Raw genomic sequence first — 18,294 nt, 5'->3', positions numbered from 1 at the left:
TTTAAAAATAAAATTGTGTTTGTACTGAACATATACAGACTTTGGTTGTTATACTTGATTGGGGAATGATGACAACTGTATAATTAGTGTTTAGATTGCACGAGGTATTATATGTAATCTAGAAGTGACTTAAAGCGTACAGGAGGGTACGAGTAGGTTATATGCAAATACTGTGACATTTTATACATGGGACTATTTATTGCAGATTTGGTCTAGGTGGAAGTCCTGGAATTGACCCCCCCATCAGATACCCAGGGGCAGCTATATTACCCTGCAACTGTGTCCCCCACTTCATTTCCATGTGGGGCTTCTCAGGAAGCTGTCCACGGGAGCACCCTGGAATCCAGGCTTTTTTCCCTGTCTCCACTAGAATTGAGTGTGGATGGGGGGTGATGGCCACCCTCCCCTTCTTCCCAGCCCATTTGCTGTCACATCAGGCCCTTCAGTGATACCATCAGCTCTTCTTTGAGGGAGCCAGTAGAGAAACAGCTCTTCTTGGCCTGCCCTGAAAGAAGACCCTGGGGTTTAACGAAGATTCACAAGTGAGCCAAAGCTTGGTATCCACAACTCCAATTGGACATGAAATTCTGAGCTTTGGGCACAGGTAATTGGATACCCGTGGGCCTATTTGCCACTGGTAACACAGCCTGAGCACCTGTGAACTTGCCTCTGTCCGTTCTCCATGGGGGAGCTTTGCTGTGCAGATTCGGTGACAGGACTGTGCTAAGTAAGAGAGCTAATAATTGTTCCGTGAATATCCAGAATTCAAGACGTGGCATTTGCCCTCTCTTTCTGTTTTGTTAGGTTTAGATGGTACACGTCTCTCTTCATTTTCACTTCTGTTTGGATCAGTGCCTCGGGATTTATGGATGGTACAAGCACCAAGTACCATGTCCTTAAAACTAGTTTTCATTCTAAAACAGAAGAGCCATTTTTTCAGGACCAGCCAAGCATATCCTAATCCTAACAGCTGCCGTCTAGTAACACATACTGTGTGCCAAGCCTTAATGGACTAAGTACATTGTATATAAAATCTCCTTTATTTCTCACCAGTCTTTGGAGGTGTAGGTATTATTAATGATGCCCATCTTGCAAGGGAGGAAAACGAGGCACATAGAAGTTAAATAAATTGCCGCAGGTGACACAGCGACTAAGTGGCAGAACCAGTATTCAAACCAGTATTTGAGGGCTATCTGACCCCAACTCCTGCTCTTTACTGTTAATTCACTACTCTTAAGGGTATTGTTTGCAGTTAGAAGTCTGTTTATCACATATGACAGGTGTTCTCTGAAAACAGACAGCCCATCAAACTATTGAGAAGCTTCCAAACCATTTTTCTTTATTTTCTATTTAATGTGTACTTATGAGTTCATAGAACTGGGATTTTGCCTGTTTCAACAGGCTCTAGGGCAATTCAAGCAAATTCCCTCTAAGTCCCCTATGTATGGGGCAGTCAGGTACCTTGGGTCTGCCAAGCTGGTTCAGTGAGTGTGCTAGAGACTTTGTCAGGAGCTGTCAGCCCTGTGGAAGCAGCAACAGGGAGGCAGGAGGAGAGCAGCAGGCTCTGGGGCCAGCTGAGTGACTTCAGTCTAGCACTGCCACTTCTCGCCTCTTAGAGATTACTTCACTTTTCTAACCTTCAGCTTTCCCCTCTGAAAAATCAGGGCAGCCCTCACAAGATTGTTGGACCAAGTCAGTGACAAGAAGAAGCACCCAGCCCAGACTCAGCAGGGACCCACTTTGCTCTTGACCTTGATTCTACAAGGAGGCTGAAGTCCTCTTAATTTTAAACCCCCAAAAGGAAAATAGGAGCACCCCATTTTACAGGAAGTTTTGCCAAACTACACCAGCCAAGGTCCTTCTCTTCTTAGAACTAACTCCTTTAGTTCTTTTGATCAAATCACAGATTAACATTGAATATTTATTAATTTAGTGCACAAGAAACTTCTGTATCTCTGAAGAGCCAAAAACAATAATAAAATCCATGCAGACAAATGAAAATTTTTAGAGGAACAAAATAACCAAAAAGGTATTTTGCTACCATATAAAGTACCTGTGCAATGAATTTCCCACTCATTTCCAAGTTGACTTGGAACACTAGAAACCAAGGACCAATGGTTCTTATCTGTAGTTACTCATCAGAACTACGAGGCCTGGAAGGAATCGCATTTTTAAATCATAGATCCTTAGGCCCCAACCCTGTTGGATTCACTCAATTGCCTGCTAGTGTGAGGCCTTTTGAAAAAAGGACAAAACATTTTCTTTCACTTTTGTAATTTGCTGAATTGTGATTTGTAATGTTCTTACTTGGAAGGATTCTCCTTTTCTTCCCATAGTTTCCTGGGAGAATGACAGGATGTCAAGTATATTCAGATTACCATTTAGTCACAATAACCCTGGGCAGCAGTAAGAAGGAGGGGTTAATAGAGACGTGTTGTGGAGGGGGGCACTATGGAAAGCTCGTCCTCACCCACGTTTCGGGGGGAGATATTTGGAAATATAGGCTAATTATTTCAGAACAGAATTGACCGGCTTGTAATTCTCTTGCCAGGTAAACCTTTGTAAGTGAATTGACATAAATGTACTGAAAATAGTGAGTAGAACTTGGGAAATGTTGTATTTCAGGTAGTGAAGTTAGGGTGCCCTAAAATAAGGAAGTGTGATAACTATAGATCCAACCATGTGGTGGGTCCCCTAGAGAACTGTGGCAGTTTACCCAGAGGAAGAGAAGTCTCTAGGCTGTTTGTTTGTTTGTTTGTTTGTGTAATTTATCTTTTTCAAGAAGAAACAAGCAGTGTGTATGTATATGTGTTTGTGTATGTTAATTTTTTTTTTTTTTTTTTAGTGAACACAGAGCTATTATTGAAAAGGCAAGCATTTGTTTCCCCAAACTTTTCAGCTTTACCAAGAAACAATTTCTTGTAAGAAAAATATGTTTTGCTGTTACCAGCTACTACTGGGAATTCTGCTACAACAAGGCCAACATTTATTACTGATCTCCTTTTGATGGGTCTTTCTTTCAAAATGGGACCCTTTCCATTAAGTTTGTACACTGTCCTGGGAAAAGGCTCTATGATTAAACAAAAAGAGATTGTGAGGGAGCTTAGGAGGAAATGGAGGTTACTTTTCTTTTAATGCTAAATAGTTAATGAGTGAACCCTCATTGAAAACTTTGTTGTGATCTCAGTCCAGATGTTATTCCAGAAAGAAGTCACCCTATCAAGGAATTCAAATTTCCCCACCATACACCCTTCCCACCCAGCTATCTCCTTCCACACCAACTGATTTTAATTTTTTTCTTAGTTCTTAATCCTGTCTAAAATGATCGTATTTGCTTATTTACTTGTTTATTGTCTGTTTTATACTCAGGCACACACAAAATGTTTCCTAAACTTTTTTCATCACGTTCATGATGAAAAAATACTAAAAGAAAATATAGTTGGGGATGTACTTCCAATATGTTTGTTGTTTCTAGTTGCTTATTTGTGAAATATAAACCTACCTTAATAATTGTTATATTTACACACATCAGAAAGTACATAAAATACAAACCTTACAAGTAGTAAGTGCATGTAGAAGCTTTGATATTTGCTCTGCTGCACCAGCCTGAGCTCTCCCAAGCTGCATCTCCCTGTCGCTGAATGTGAGCTGCCTGAGGACAGAGGCCTCATGGGGTTTGTTTCTTGCTAAGTTCCCAGAGTCTGCAGCAGGGTGAAGAGTGCCCAACAAATATTTATTGTTCAGCAGCAAACAAGGCTGAGGCCCAGTTCACTCTTCCAGCTCTCATAGCTGAGGTTTTCTACATCTTTGGAGGACAGAAAGAGCAAAAACCCTGGTTTTTTCGGGTCAGAATGCCTTCCTAATACAATGTGTGCTGCATAAGGGATTTACTGCAATGATTCAAATCCTTCACCAGGAAGGTAATTACACTCGACAAGAGCAGAGTTCAGGCAGACGGGTGGTTTCTCGTTTCCCTTGTAACAGATGGCACCAGTGGACCCACTTCTGAGGCTTTTTGAGGATATTTACTCAAAAACAGCCTCTAATGTGTGTGTGTGTGTGTGTGTGTGTGTGTTATGTCTCCCAACATGTGCTTCCTCAATTAAATGAGGAGGCTCCAGTAGATTGAGGGTAAGAGTAGGAATTATCAAGGATGCAGCAAGGGGAAGGCACTTGAGGTTTGCCTGAGCCGCAGGTGCCTGATGTCAGGAACAGAGGGAGGCAGGTTTTCAAAGTCCTTTTAAAAAAATAGACAATTGAGAATTCTGTATTCAACAAAACTATCTTTCGAAAATGAAGTTGAAATAAAGACATTTCCAGACAATTTCTAGAAGTAAATCTTCAAGTAAAGTCAAGATTTCTTACATATGATGATGATAACACGCTTCATAAAAGAAAAAAAAATTAATGAATCGAACTTGACCAAAATTAAAAACTTTAGCTCTTCAAAAGATACCATTAAGAAAATGAAAAGACAAGCTACAGACTAGAGAAATACATTCACAAATATTATCATTAATAAGGGACTTGAATCCACAATCTGTGCAGAAGTCTGACTACCCAAAAGACAACAGACATCCATAGAATGGAATAGAATTTAGTAATAAACATGAATTAACCACTATTCATGCTACAACATGGGCGAACCTCAAAACTGTTGTCCTAAGTGAAAGAAACAAGACACACACACACACACACACACACACACACACAATATGTGATTCCATTTTTGTAAAATGTCCAGAAAGAGAAAAATCTACAGAGCTAGACTATGGGTGCAATGGCTGGGAAACAAGGGAAGAGATAACTGTAAATGGCAAAGGGACTTTTTTTTCCCCTCAAAAAAGGAATTTTATAGGTTATCACCTATATCTAGTTTTTAAAATATTGTAAAACTAGATATAGGTGATGGTTATAGAATTTTATTAGTGTACTAAAATTTGTACACTTAATGTGGGTTAATTTCATGGTTTGTAAATTGTTCCTCAACAAACCTGTTTTAAACTCTCCTGGGAATAGTAAGTTTTCCATAATTTTTAATTTTTTTTTTTATTTTACTTTTTGGTACTGGGAATTGAACCCAGGGGCCCTTTGCCACTGAGCTATACCCCCAAATCCGCCAAGTCTGACCTCAAACTTGGGATTCTCCTCCCTCAACCTCCCAAATCACTGAATTTATAGGTGTGTCCACTGTGCCCACCTTCATCAATGTTGATTTTTGTTATCCTTATTAGTGAGTAATAGAGACATATGATATCAAAATTAAGATGGAAAAATATGAAATGACTAAATACTTTGCCTGAGTGAAGAGAAACTTTTTTATTAGTTAATTTAACTCTAATTATTGATGGCTGAGAATAGAAATTTTCAAAATATGAGCCTTGTGGCACTGAGATACCCATAATGATTTTAAATGGTGCATGGATGAACTTTTTTCCTTATCTTAATAACAATGAGTTTTTACTATTTAGAATGGACTAAAGTCGATGTTTACGTTTTGTTAAGGTGATCAATTTACAGACAAATATTAAGAAAACATTGTATTTTAACAACATAGGTGACTCACAGATAAGGCAGAAGTCCTGAGACTGAGGTGTGTGTGACTGAGAGTGGGCAACATTACCCATTCATCGTGAAAAAGGAAGCCAATGAGTGACTGAAATTGAGTGCTAGAACATAGGAATTCATCCAGCGTGCCTGTCTCCCTCCCTACAACAGAAAAACAATGTCCAAAACTCCCCACCAGTAGTATTTGTTGAACATAATCATCTTCGGTGCACAAACCAGGGGCTGTCTGTGCAGCTGTCCTGACAAGGCCATGTGAGAATAGTGCTGTTTTACGTCAGGCGATTCTGATGCAGAAGCCTGGCTTCCCTGACTGCCAGCAGTCTTGCCCTTGGTTTCTGGTGGACTCATATTTCCTTTGCCTCAACTTTTGACTTTGATCCTGAGAAGTCTTTTTCTTTTTTTAAATACAGCCTTTGAATATGGTCCCTTCCAGAAAGGCTTATTAAATATTCACAGTACATAAGAGATAGAAAAGTGGTAAAATAACGACGGTACAAGGTAGGGTCAAGACTGGAAGAAAATCATAGTCCTTGAGGCTTCAAAGGAGAAAGATGTAACTCGTTGTGATATCAAAGAAGACTCAGGAAGGAGGTGGCATTTGAAACAGCCTTTGGATGGAATATAGGAATATAAGTGGCTGGGCTGTGGTGAGGGGCAGGGAGGAGACACTGAAGGTGTAAACAGCAGCACTGCAGGAACATGGAAATTGGAAAGCTTGAGGTATGCCCACAGCACAGGTCGACTAGTGACAGTGTGACAAGAATGGAGGTGGCGAACTAAGGCCCTTGTGCCTGATCTGGGCAGGTGTCTGTTTATTTGGTTTATGGTTTGTGAGATAAGAATGTTTTTCCACTGTTAGGCAGTTAACATTTTAAATGGTTATATAAAGTACCTACTTACTCTCCTCAATTTTGACTCTTGGTTTATAATTTTAACTAGTTACTTCATGGTCCCTTCAGAAAAAAGTTTGCCCATCTAGAGAATCCTGGGGAAATGAAGACACGTGACAACTACTGAGAGGAGCATTGGGGCTTATCATGAGAGACCTTCAAATGAGGGAAACCTATCTTGCTTTTTCCTTGGGGGAAAAATGGCAGTTTTGAGCATACATTTTAGAAGGTCTCAGGATAGGTCTATCCTTAAGCACAATTGGATCCAGGAGCCCAAATTATTTTTGCTTGGGTCATCTTCCCTTCTTTCAAGACTTCATTTTGCATATATATGTTTGCTATATAATATGCAAAAAGAGCTCTGGTCCCCCTAAGCCAATACATTTAGGTATAAGATCAAGAAAGAACATCATTTATGTATTAGACCCCATGAATGAATGATGTTAAGTTACATGTCCATCCTTGAACCAGTCACTGTGGCCAGACTGGATAACATGCCTATCCCTGCTGTAAAATCCATGGGAGACTGGACCCACCAGTGTCTTTTTAAGAACATCACATAAATGGAATCATTCAATTCTGGGGTGAACAAGAACTTACCCAACCAGAGGAAGAGGAGTGGGAAAGCTGAGAAGAAAGAATAAACTGTACCTGCATATTCCGTTCTATCCAGCTGCATTTAGTAGGTAATGGGAAGTTTATGAAAGCAAAATGCTACCCATTCAACAACATTCAAATATTTAGTGAGCTATGTGTTTAGGAGGTTCATGTTCTTAGAATGTACCATAGGATAGTCAGAATGGTGAAAGGTAAATAAAGTGGGCTTGAGATTCATGGAGTGTTCCAGGTGAGGAGGCTGTGTTCTACTATCAACAGGGAAGCTCCCAAGTGTTTTAAGTAGACAGTGACATCATTAGATTTGCAATTTGAAATGATCAACAGGAATGGTTTCATTAAGCATTTACATGAAAATTCTTGTTTCCCCTGTAAATTTGCTTAGTAACTCAAAAGATTCTAGAGTAAATTTGGATATACCTCAAGTTTGGAAACAAATAGAAATTCTAATTTTGTGAGATGAGAATTAATGGTGTTTTGCTGTCTTTGCTTTCATTGACTTCTCGATGGACTGGTTTTGAAGTACACGAACTAGAGGGGAATATAAAAATCATTTTCCTTGGGTTTGTTTTTATTCACAGATGTTAAAACTCTTTTTTCCAGTGGAAAGGGTGACCTTGCTGGAAAATCATTTAAAGTGTTTTCCAGTCAAGTCAATAAGCACTTCAGAATCAAAGGAACAAGGGGTGAAAAATCGCCCTGAAGCCTGGTAAGATTGTGTTCCTTCCTGGCAGTCTGTGCCAGCCACCGTGGAGGCCAAGCAAGATGATGGGGAGAAAATGGGTTTTAGGTACAGTCACACTGGAGGAGCAGGCCCAGGCAAGGAAGATACATACAGAGTGCAGAAGAAGTCTTGAGTAGGTCGAAATCGGATCAGAAACAATTTTCCACATGTTTAGACTATTGAATAAACACCAGAATTAGAGGGAAGTCAGCTATTCACTTGGGGGAAAGAAAGGGAGTCAGAGACTGTTGGCCTTTCCACCAGAGTTCATCTCTTCTTATCTCTCTGCCTCATACGCCTTTCATGGTATCCGGACTTAGATTTGTATGCTTGCAGGAATTTAACTTAACCCTCCTAGACATTGTCCTCGGCAGAAGTGCTTTTTTTCTATTGCTCTGTAGTGAAATATTTTAGGCTTGTTTTTCGAGGAATCCCCTCTCCCCAGGGTTACTGCTAAGCTGAGGTATCTTGGGCCACCAATGCTAATTTTAGATTCTCTTTTGTTTTCAGCCGTGGACATTTAGATTCTTATGAAATCCTTTACCCTCCTTTTCCTCCCCCTAGCCCAAACAGGAAATATTCCCTGAAAGTAGACTGTATAGAAAAGTATGCCAGATGGCCAAGGGGTCACAGACAGTGTAGTTAACATATTGTCCAGCCTACTCAAAGCAGGACATCAAAGATGTCCTCTTGGACTTCCCTGTACCCCAGTGGAAGGGATTGGGGGAGGGGAGCACCATTGATTTGCTATAATAACTGTACTAAAGTTAAAAAAAAGTTCAAAAAAGTTAAAATAGTCAACATAATTCCTTAGTGAGAAAGGTGGAATATAAGAATTAGTTATTGCACATAAAAGGTGCTCAGTAAATATTTGTTGATTTCATATGACTGAAAAAGCAGAGAAACAGAATCAGTTGGGAGCTGCTGTCTTGTACAACCTAAACTATGGATTGGTGCAACAAAGTCTAAAGTATCTTTTGCCCCTAACACACACCCTTCTTCTAGAGAGTACAGTTAATACTTTGAATGGGCTGGGGAGATTATTTTTGTAACAACACTTATTCATTTTTGGTCACAAATGTATTAATTGTGGAAAATATTTTAAAGTATAAGGGTATGCATGTATAGGGGCAGGAAGTATGTAGGCACTCTATCATTTCTGCTCCATTTTGCTGTAAACCTAAAAACTACTCTAAATAATAAAACCTTTTTAAAAGAAAAAAAAAGTATAAAGAATACAAGTTATCTTTATTCTCATTACTAAGAGAATGAATGCTGTTAATATGTTGATATCCTTAGTGTCCAAAAGTATGAGTTTTTAATATATTTCATGTAAAAAAAGTACATGAGCTATAAACATAATGCTTAACTAATTATTCTTTAGCAAACACCCCTGTGACCAACACCCAGGGGAGAAGTACAATCTCACCAGTGTCCCATCTTTTGCTTCCTCCTCTCCTATCACACTCCTCTCCCTCCTCACAGTAATTACTAATCTGATGTTTACAGTAATCAACTCCTTATTTTTACTTATATTTTTACCTCTAAATGTAATTGATTCTTGCTAATTCACCACAGTTATGTTCTGCAGAGTCACTGCAAACACGGAATTAGCCAATACCCAATCTTGGCTCCTAGGGGAACTACAGGGGATGGTTCCCACAAGCCTCTTATCCCTACATCATCATCCTCAACTTAAATGATACAATTGTATCTATATTTCTGTTTAAAGATACCTTATTTAATGGTATTGTTGATTTATTAATGTTGTACTCAAGACCAGCAGTGCTATCTCTCCTGCCTGAATGAAGCTTATCTAACATGTATTTTCTCTGTAAGGCACATGACAGCCTTCTTGGGCTAAAGAGCACCAGATAGGCTTCAGCTGTGGGCTGGTAGGGGGCGGGCATTTCAAACAAAACAAAATCTCCAATAAAAGAGCACAAAAATGTGGCACTAAATAGACCTCAAAAGGACACTGGAACCAGAAGGCAGAGCCTCGCTGCATTTGACCTGTCACGTATATTGGGTGACTCAAGTTTTTCACTGCTCTGTTCATGTCCTCAAATGACCTTCAAAGCACCCAAGTGTTTATTTGGGTGTAGGGGGTTCAGAGGCATTTTAAAGAATAATTGAATTTGTAAGTTAGGAATCTGAAAATCATGAGGATAGACTGTATGTACCCCTAAAAGTAATATGTTATTATTTTTTGAGTCTGGCTTCTTTTGCTCAACCATTTTAAGAGTCATTCATATACCTGGAGTTCTTTCATTTTCTTTGTGATAGAGGGCACCATTGTAGCAATATACTAAAATTATTTTTTTCATTCTATTTTTGCTGACATTTGGGTTTCCAGTTTTTACTTCTCCAAATCCTTTCCTCCACACATCCTTGTACATTGTCCCCTCTAGGGACATGTGTGCACATTCCTCTAGGTGCGGATCTGAGCATGGAGCCGCTGGGTCATAGAAAAAGGTATCCTCACCTTTGCTAGATTATGCCACTCTATTCTTCAAAATGGTTGTAGCAGTGTATACTCCTCCTTCCGCAAAAGAGGAGTTTCAGATGTTCTATCTCCATAATCACCTGGTATTTTCACTATTTTGATGTTACTTAGTCATTCTAGTGGGTGTATAGTATCATCTTATTGTGCTTTTAATCTGCATTTCCTGCATTATAGAAGAGTTGAGCACCATTTCTTTTGAGTTTTCGCTTTTAATGTCCCTGTTCAAGTTTCTTGCCTATTTCCCACTTGCTTGTCATATTCTTACTGACCAGTGGAAGTTCTTTATATAGTCTAGCTATGAGCCCTTTATTAATTTACATGTTACAGACTAACTTTTTTACTCTTTTAATATTGTCTTTTGATAAATGTTAATATTTTAATATAGTCAAGCATATCAGTATTTTCCCTTACAGTTAGTCCTCTTTATGCTCTGCTGGATAAATCCTACCCCTATGTACCTGATTGTTTTCCTCTACCATTTTTATTGTTTGCCTTTGGTATTTAGATCTGTAATCCATTTGGAAGTCATTTGATTTGTGTGGTGTGAGGTAGGGAGTCCTGGGTCATTTTTTTTCCATATTCAATTATTCTAGCTCTGTTTTTAGAAAAGCACTTTCTACTATCCTTATTAAATGAATAGGTCTATGAAAATAACTTCCAAACAGTGTAAACAAATATAAAATAAAAAGTGAATGCCTTTGTCCCCATTTCTCCATTCTCAGCCCCCTAGAGAAGATACAGCTTCATGCTTCCAGATTTTATTTAGGAATCACATTTACCCACCTCTGGCATTAGAATGGTGACTGTTAAGTTAGGTCTTAGAACAGTGAAAGATTCAATCCAATCCTCCAGCACTGTATCTTTCCTTTTATTTTTATGTCACAGTGAGTGAATTTGGTTTTGCAAGCACAGTATCTTCATTTTATACAGAATGACAATTGTAACTGCGCTCAATTTAAGATAGTAATATGCCTTGTAGGGAGGTATTAGGATTTATTATCAACCATTCAAATCTTGGGAGACAGCAAATGCTATCATATAGACATTTTGTAGTGCCCCCAAAGTACTTTAGCATTATTTTACAAATAATTTCATAACTTGTGAAATTGTGTAGTTGAAAGAGAATAAATATGTTTTCTGTTGGGAACCAATTCTGATATACCTGAGTGTGTTATTGAAAAACATTGAGAGGCTAAACCTTGTTCAATAGGAAATAATACTAAGCTCAATAAGTTTTGTGTGCCACACGAACAGTAGAGGCATTTGGGCCAATTTAACCTTTCTGGTCCTTTCCCTTGAGATTTTTTTTCCCTAGACAAAGAGCAATTGAACCAGAACTGTTGTCCAAACATCTTTATTTCAAATCCAGAGCTTTTCTCTCTACCTTGTATTTCTGTATTATGCTATGTGAGAAGATTCAAATTAGCAACTGGGGGAAACCTAAGGATAGCAGATGCCCTATTATAAGATTACATATTTTGTTTAAATTGTGGAATTACTCACCATTCCCACCCATACCATCTGAGTTTAAAATTGATTTGAAACTTTTACTTCAGAATTGTTTTTAAAAAGCTGGAAAAGAGAACCACTACATTGTAGATTAGTCAAACTTTATTTTATTTATTTATTTAGGACATGCTTGGGATCAAACCCAGGGCCTCACACATGGTAGGCAAGTGCTTTACTACTGAGCTACATCCCCTGCCTTATCGAAATTATTTTTAAAGTATTTTAAAAAGCAACTGCCTACAATTGTTACAGTCCTACGGGGATTTCACCAGTTAATATTATTAAATAAGAAACAGAACTGCCTTTGTATGAATAAAAATGCATATTAAATTATATTAGATGAGGGGAAAGAATCTGTGTAAACACATGTGCATACTTAGTAATTGTCAGAAAAGAACACAGAACAATGAAGCTTGAGGCACGTGGATTTTTTTCCACTTATAAAATTGAAAAGCACAAACTGAAAGTTGGTAAGTATATATGACTTCTCTGTTATAGAAGCTTGAGTGGACATACATTAAGGAAGATATGTTTTTAAATTCCCAAGAGGTAAAAAATTCGTTGTTGTATCCTTTGCTCTGACGTACCACTACTTCATTTAATCAGTGTTCCTTTTGACCCTTTTTTGATGGCTGAAGTTTTGACTTCCCTTTTCTTTTTATGTAGACCTTAAGTCAAGACATAAAGGGATATTTTTCAAGGAAGAATTCACTGATCTAGGAATAGATCAGATAAAAATACAAAGATTTTTCATGAAATGTTTTCTTCTCTCTCATTATGGTGACAGAGGGGGAAGTTGAAAGTAGTTCCCCTTGGATATAATGGCATCATCCCCAATTCCAAGTCTAATCAGGAAGGAAGGAAGATGGATCATTAAGGTCAGCTCTGTTCCAGTGATCTGACAGGATCTGCAGCCCAGGCCTGAAAGAAGTGACCAGGAACCCATACTGCAGATGATGGGCCATTGCTTGCCCAAAGCGGTGTAAATGCTGATTTTATGTCTTCTCTATAGTGTGATGCTGGCACAAGACTCATCCCCTCCCTGTGTACCTCCTTCCTCCTACTTAGCCCTGTCTTGGAGAGTCCTCTGTTGAGCTACATACCCACCACTCCCTGCTTCTCTGGGAGCAGACACACCATCAGGCCAGGTGTCTGACATTCTAGGTTGTGCTTGTCTGTTTCTCTGTCCATCTATACTTGTCTCCCTCCCAAACTACTTTCTTGGCAGAATGCCCTTTGGAAAATTAAACATTGCTTCCAGGTAGAAACAGAACACAGGAAGGGAATTGTATTCAATTGTACATCATTCAAAATGCCAGGAAAGAGAAGAATCCAACGTAACCTTCATAAACTAAGGGGAAAAGAAAGTTGGTCTAGGTTTCTTTTCTCTTTTTTATTTTTTATTTATTTGTTTTAATGATAATGCTCAATGCTGGTAGGGTCACAGTGAGAAGGCATTCCCAGTGTTGGTAGGAGTGCAGTTTGATAGGATTTTTTTGAAAAGCTATTTGCAGGATATATCAAGACCCTTAAAAGCAGCTCCTAGCCTTTGACCCACTAATTTTACTTCCAGGAATTTATGCTAAGGAAACAATCAGTGATACAGACAGTGATCCTCTACAAGGATATGATTGCAGCACTGTTTATAATAGTTAAAGGGGGGTAGTGATCTGCATGTACACAATGAGTGAATGGTTACATAAATCAGAGTGTACTGTACAATAGTCTGTAGCCACTTTAAAATGCAATATCAAATGCTATTTAATGACATGGGAAATTTTTGTTATTTATTAAATGATTTAAAAAAAAACAGCTATTAACTACATATGTAGCATTATGCCCCCCAAAAGTGAGGGGGACGCTATTGTCACTATTAACTTTATTATTTTTCTTCTTGCCTTTTCATACTTTTCAATTCCTACCAAGCTGACTATAATTTCGATTATCAGAATATAGAAAAATTATCTTTCTTCGTAATGGTCAGCTTACCTCTCCAGTAAGAGCACTCTTCTTGTACCAGCTCCATGACTGTGGTGAGGAGACCAGAGAGGGTCTGCCATATTCATCTTCAAATTGGGAGCTTGCCTGGGCAGCCCCGTCCACAGCATGGCAGGCATGCCCTGGCTGGTACACCAGACGTTCCATCATTCAAATGAGTCACCACAGAAGGGTGTCAAGCTGATGATATTGCTACACACTGTGCTTTAACTATCGGCCACAGCCCTGCATGCTGCCAAGGCTTTTAGCCTTATCTTCCTAACCGTTATTCTTTCACTGTCCAGTGAATGTCAGAGGAACTGACTGGGACTGTCTGACTCCTTCTGGGGACTCTGTGGGCCAGCAAACTGGATCTGATGCAAGCCTTCCAGTTGGATGCAAACCAGACCAGCAAATGTTCCATCCATGCTAAAGTTAAAGCTGTTGTCATTGTTGCTATAGTTGGGCTTTGATGAGGGTCCTGGCAGGACCCCAGGAGTACCCCAGGAGTACTTAGGGTGCTGGGATGTTGAACTCCAAAATACCAGGCTGAACTGAGGGTTGTAGGGAGGGTTTTAGAGGTCATCTGCTAAAACTGTAGTTACAAAGTTATTTCTCCTATCTTAACTTTAATCTTGATACCTTTGGCCTCATTAATGGGAAAAAAAGTTTGAGAATTCGATACTGAAGGTTTTAGAGCCAAGAATGAAATTGAACATTTTTTTATTAGCCTGTTTTGTTTGGGATTTTTATGGAGTGAGTTTTTTGTCAATTGCTGTCATTTTTAAGCAAATTATAGCCAGATACTGCTGTAGTGAAGGGAAAACTTAACATTGTACAGTCTTAGACCATTATCCTCATCCCTGTACCTCTTTTATTCCACTTATATGTTGTTTGAGTTGCATCAACACTAAAATGTAATATGCTCTGTGTCTCTTGGAGGAGTATTTTTATGTAGATAGGCCACCTGTTGGTATGAGCATCATTGTAGTATATAAAATGTGCACTAATATTATTGATAGGGACATTTATGACATGTCTGTGAAGTACAAGTAAACAAAAGTCATAATTCCTTTAGTGTTTTAAAAATAGAAGTACCAGGGAGTGTGCATTTTATTGTTTACACTAACTCAAATGTAGCGGTAATGAATTTTTAAATTGTGGTCATTTCATAGCAAATAAATGTTATTGCTGTGGCTAAAACACAAACAAATGAAGTTCTGTTAGTTGTTAAAAATAGCAGTTGATACTATGGCAATTGACATGGGGATTGACGACTAACTCAGAGTAGTTACGCATACCCTGCATTCCAGCCACACCCCCCATGCTTTCAGCCCTGTCCTACTGGCCAAGAACCATTTATATATAATGATGATATGAGAAAACACTCAGAACCCACGTGTGTTCTTGACTAGGTTCCCACTTCTGCCTTTAGCCAAAGGCATAATTCTTGGTACAGACGGGATAGGAAGCTGAATTTGTTTCCTACATATAAAAATCATTTTTTAAAAAAAGATATAAAGACTTGTTAGTTATCCTGTGGCAACCACTGTCCAAAGGAACAGATTAGTCCAGGCCCCTAGGCCTCTAGGACTGGGCTGTTTTCAAACCTCCAAATCATTCCTGGTCAGACTTGGGTGCCTGGGCTGTAGTCATTGCCAGGCCTTGCCTCTTAGGACATTATCTAGTGGGGCAGGGTCAAATGAGGGGACTGAGAAAGTGAGCCCTCTCTTGCCAACACTGTGCTGAGGACTACAGTGGAAGTGAGGCAACACTGCTCTAGGACTAGACTGAGTCGAGCCGGAACAGGTATTACACTAATAATAGAGTGACTTATCCCTTAGCTCATGGATCTCGCTGTTTTATATTACAATTGTTTTTTTTTAATTTGCCCCATCTTGTCAGATATATTTTCAGCTCTTTGAAGTCAAGGATCTTGGCAAATTCCACTTATTGTCATGATCATTCTAGGGACTCAATGACAAGTCTTTGCTAGATTGAGAAAAAAAAAAATTTAAAGAATCATACACTGAATTGAATTTCTTCCCTTATATGAATTCCATTTTCTATATGAATCTACCAGACAGAACACTAGAGGCAGGATCCTGGAGTTTGTTGGAATTTACAATGTGTGGAGTCTTATTGAATCTGTCCGTGGCTGCATTCTCATGCTCCCTTGCAGATGTGGTAGCATATACAGGAAATTCAGAAATCAGTGGTTAAAAAAAAAAAAGTTGTTAATGCTATGACTAGGTCTGTAAAGAAGCTCAGCACAGCTTTGAGGCACTCAGCAAGACCAGTTGTCCCAGAGACAGTACACTGGTAAAAGAGCCCTGAGCTTGGGGATTGGGATTTGAACCTCAGCCTTGTCACTTACAGGGTGGCTGTCCTGAGGCAAGCCTCATGTTAGCCCAAATTTTCACATTTGTGAAATGGCAATTTAAATAGTGCCTGTTTGCAGGCTTGTGGGGTCATGTTAAATGAGATTCACTAATTTACTCACCAATTACTTATTGAATACCTGTAATGTACTATTTTAGACATTGAGATACAACGATAAGCAAAAGGGAAAAATCCCTGCTGTTATGGAATTTGTATTCTAGAAATATAATACACATAATGGCATTTAGTGAACGTTTCATCAGATTCATCTGAGGATATCTAATGAACTTATGAAATAGATTTTTCCTGTATGTTTCCAAAGGTGTTTATGTTACAACAATAGGTAATTAGGGCCATTATCGAATCTCACCTCTGAATTGGTGTACCCTAGAGAAGTCTCATTTAATAAAACATACATGTGTTCTTGCTTAGAAAGTCTCCTCCCCTTGAATTAGACTTCTGTCTTTTTTTTTTTAACCTCCATAAAGTGCTTGGTCTGAACAGCCCAGCAGTCGGCTGAGACTCAGGGGCTGCAGGCAGCATTCCGGCCAACTGGTTTCCGTGTCTTCTCAGCCCTTGGTGTTTGCACTATCTGGGACTTAAGGTGATTTCAAGTGTTTGTATAATTTGTGGAAATAAGTCAAAGGGCTAGTATGGTCAATTAAAATCCACAAGCCATATTTTAGTGAGTAATTTCAACCTTTCCTCTTCAAATCTTTGATCAACCACCCATCAAAGAACAAAATGAACAGATGTAAGGTTTCAGTGCTTTTTTTTTTCTTTTTCAAATTGCCTTACCACTGGGGCTTTTTCTTTAAGCAGCAAAATGCCCACCAGAATCCACGAAAGGAGAAACTGCTAACCTAGAGAGCAAACCTCCAGGGAACTGCACGCAGCCGTGTTTGCACACCACCTTCTAAGAGGTGTGTGTCCGTATCCACTATCGAGTTTCTAATGCGGTGCTTCGGATCTCTAATGACACATAGCCCATTCAGTTAAAAATGTAAACAGGAAATTGTTTTCTGGCCCTTGTGGCCCAGAAAAAAAAATGGTCGTTTCTGCTGAGACATACGTTTAAAACATTCCCATAAGAGTGGGAGCTGAGGCTGGTGCTAAGCTAACCCTGTGTGGGAACAAGGCTGGTGATAGGATATGGAGCTCAGGTATATAGTTTCAGGCATTGTCCACCGATGGCCAGAGGTACCATGAACATGATTGGAGAAGTGCCTGTCACCTAGAAAGCAGTTTGTTCTGCTGGGCAAAGAGACATGTTTGTGCTTCGAGGAATTACAGAACAGGAATTCCTTGGAAGATGCAAAGGTCTGGTCTGGAGAAATGTGACTTGGCCTTGACCACATGTCCCTGGGTTTTAGTGTTCCTGTGTTCTGCTCCAATGCCCCATCATTTGGCCTCCCATGAACCTCCCATGCTCCCATTGTGGTTTCCCTGTGTGTGCTGATGAGTTTTCTGGTTGTTCTGTCTTGCAGCCCCCCGAATCCAAGCCCAACTTCACCCCTCTCGCCATCTTGGCCCATGTTCTCGGCGCCATCCAGCCCTATGCCCACCTCATCCACGTCCAGCGACTCATCCCCCGTCAGGTCTGTTGCAGGGTTTGTTTGGTTTTCTGTTGCTGCCGTTGTTCTCTCATTGGCTTGGTCCTCTCTTCATGCAGTGTTCAGCCTCCTCGTCAACTTTGTTCCCTGCCATCCAAACCTGCACTTGCTTTTTGACAGGCCAGAAGAAGCGGTCCATGAAGACTCCAGGTAAAACCACGGATGATGACCAACCTGTTCCCGTTTATCCAAAGCTGGCCAGGGACAATGGGGGCCTCCTCTACTCTCCTGTGGTTCCATCCTAAGAGACCAAAGCCAGAAGGGACCACTTGCATGAACAGCATGACATGTTTCACACCCTTTCTAACCTTAACTCATGTTGAATTAATCTCTGATGCCTAGAGTTTGGGGAAAGGGCACCTCCTGAATAAGCTCCTCTTTTGATGGCTCTATGAATCATTTTGGCTCTCTGCTTTGGTATAAGATAACATACAAGGGGACAGTGCTGAGGTGCATGCTGGCCTTCTCTCATTTTTATCAGGTAGCCTCAGACAACATTTATTTGTGGGG

The 18,294-nt window shown here is 39.6% G+C and overlaps 1 protein-coding gene across 7 annotated transcripts in view; it reads left to right on the top strand.

The window, feature by feature from the left end:
* The window catches only part of Arhgap26 (Rho GTPase activating protein 26), a 411,097-nt gene that overhangs the window by 371,849 nt on the left and 20,954 nt on the right, over positions 1-18,294 (top strand). For 3 of the 7 annotated variants that reach the window (XM_058584255.1, XM_058584256.1, XM_058584259.1), the window contains exons 21-22: positions 17,659-17,769; positions 17,905-17,934. The exons of 1 other annotated variant lie outside the window; for it this stretch is intronic. In XM_058584255.1, coding sequence (XP_058440238.1) covers positions 17,659-17,769; positions 17,905-17,934 — 141 coding nt within the window. Of the gene's footprint in view, positions 1-17,658; positions 17,935-18,294 lie in introns of all 7 variants that reach the window. 3 more of the 7 variants (XM_046460145.2, XM_058584254.1, XM_046460146.2) reach the window with 2 other exon arrangements.

This window comes from Marmota monax, unplaced genomic scaffold, assembly GCF_021218885.2.
Source record: "Marmota monax isolate L192 unplaced genomic scaffold, Marmota_monax_Labrador192_F-V1.1 WCK01_AAM20220418_F8-fsc00006, whole genome shotgun sequence".
Taxonomy (NCBI): Eukaryota; Metazoa; Chordata; class Mammalia; order Rodentia; family Sciuridae; genus Marmota; species Marmota monax.
The sequence above is the reverse complement of the archived record's forward strand: the minus strand, read 5'-3'. Positions and strand labels throughout refer to the sequence as shown.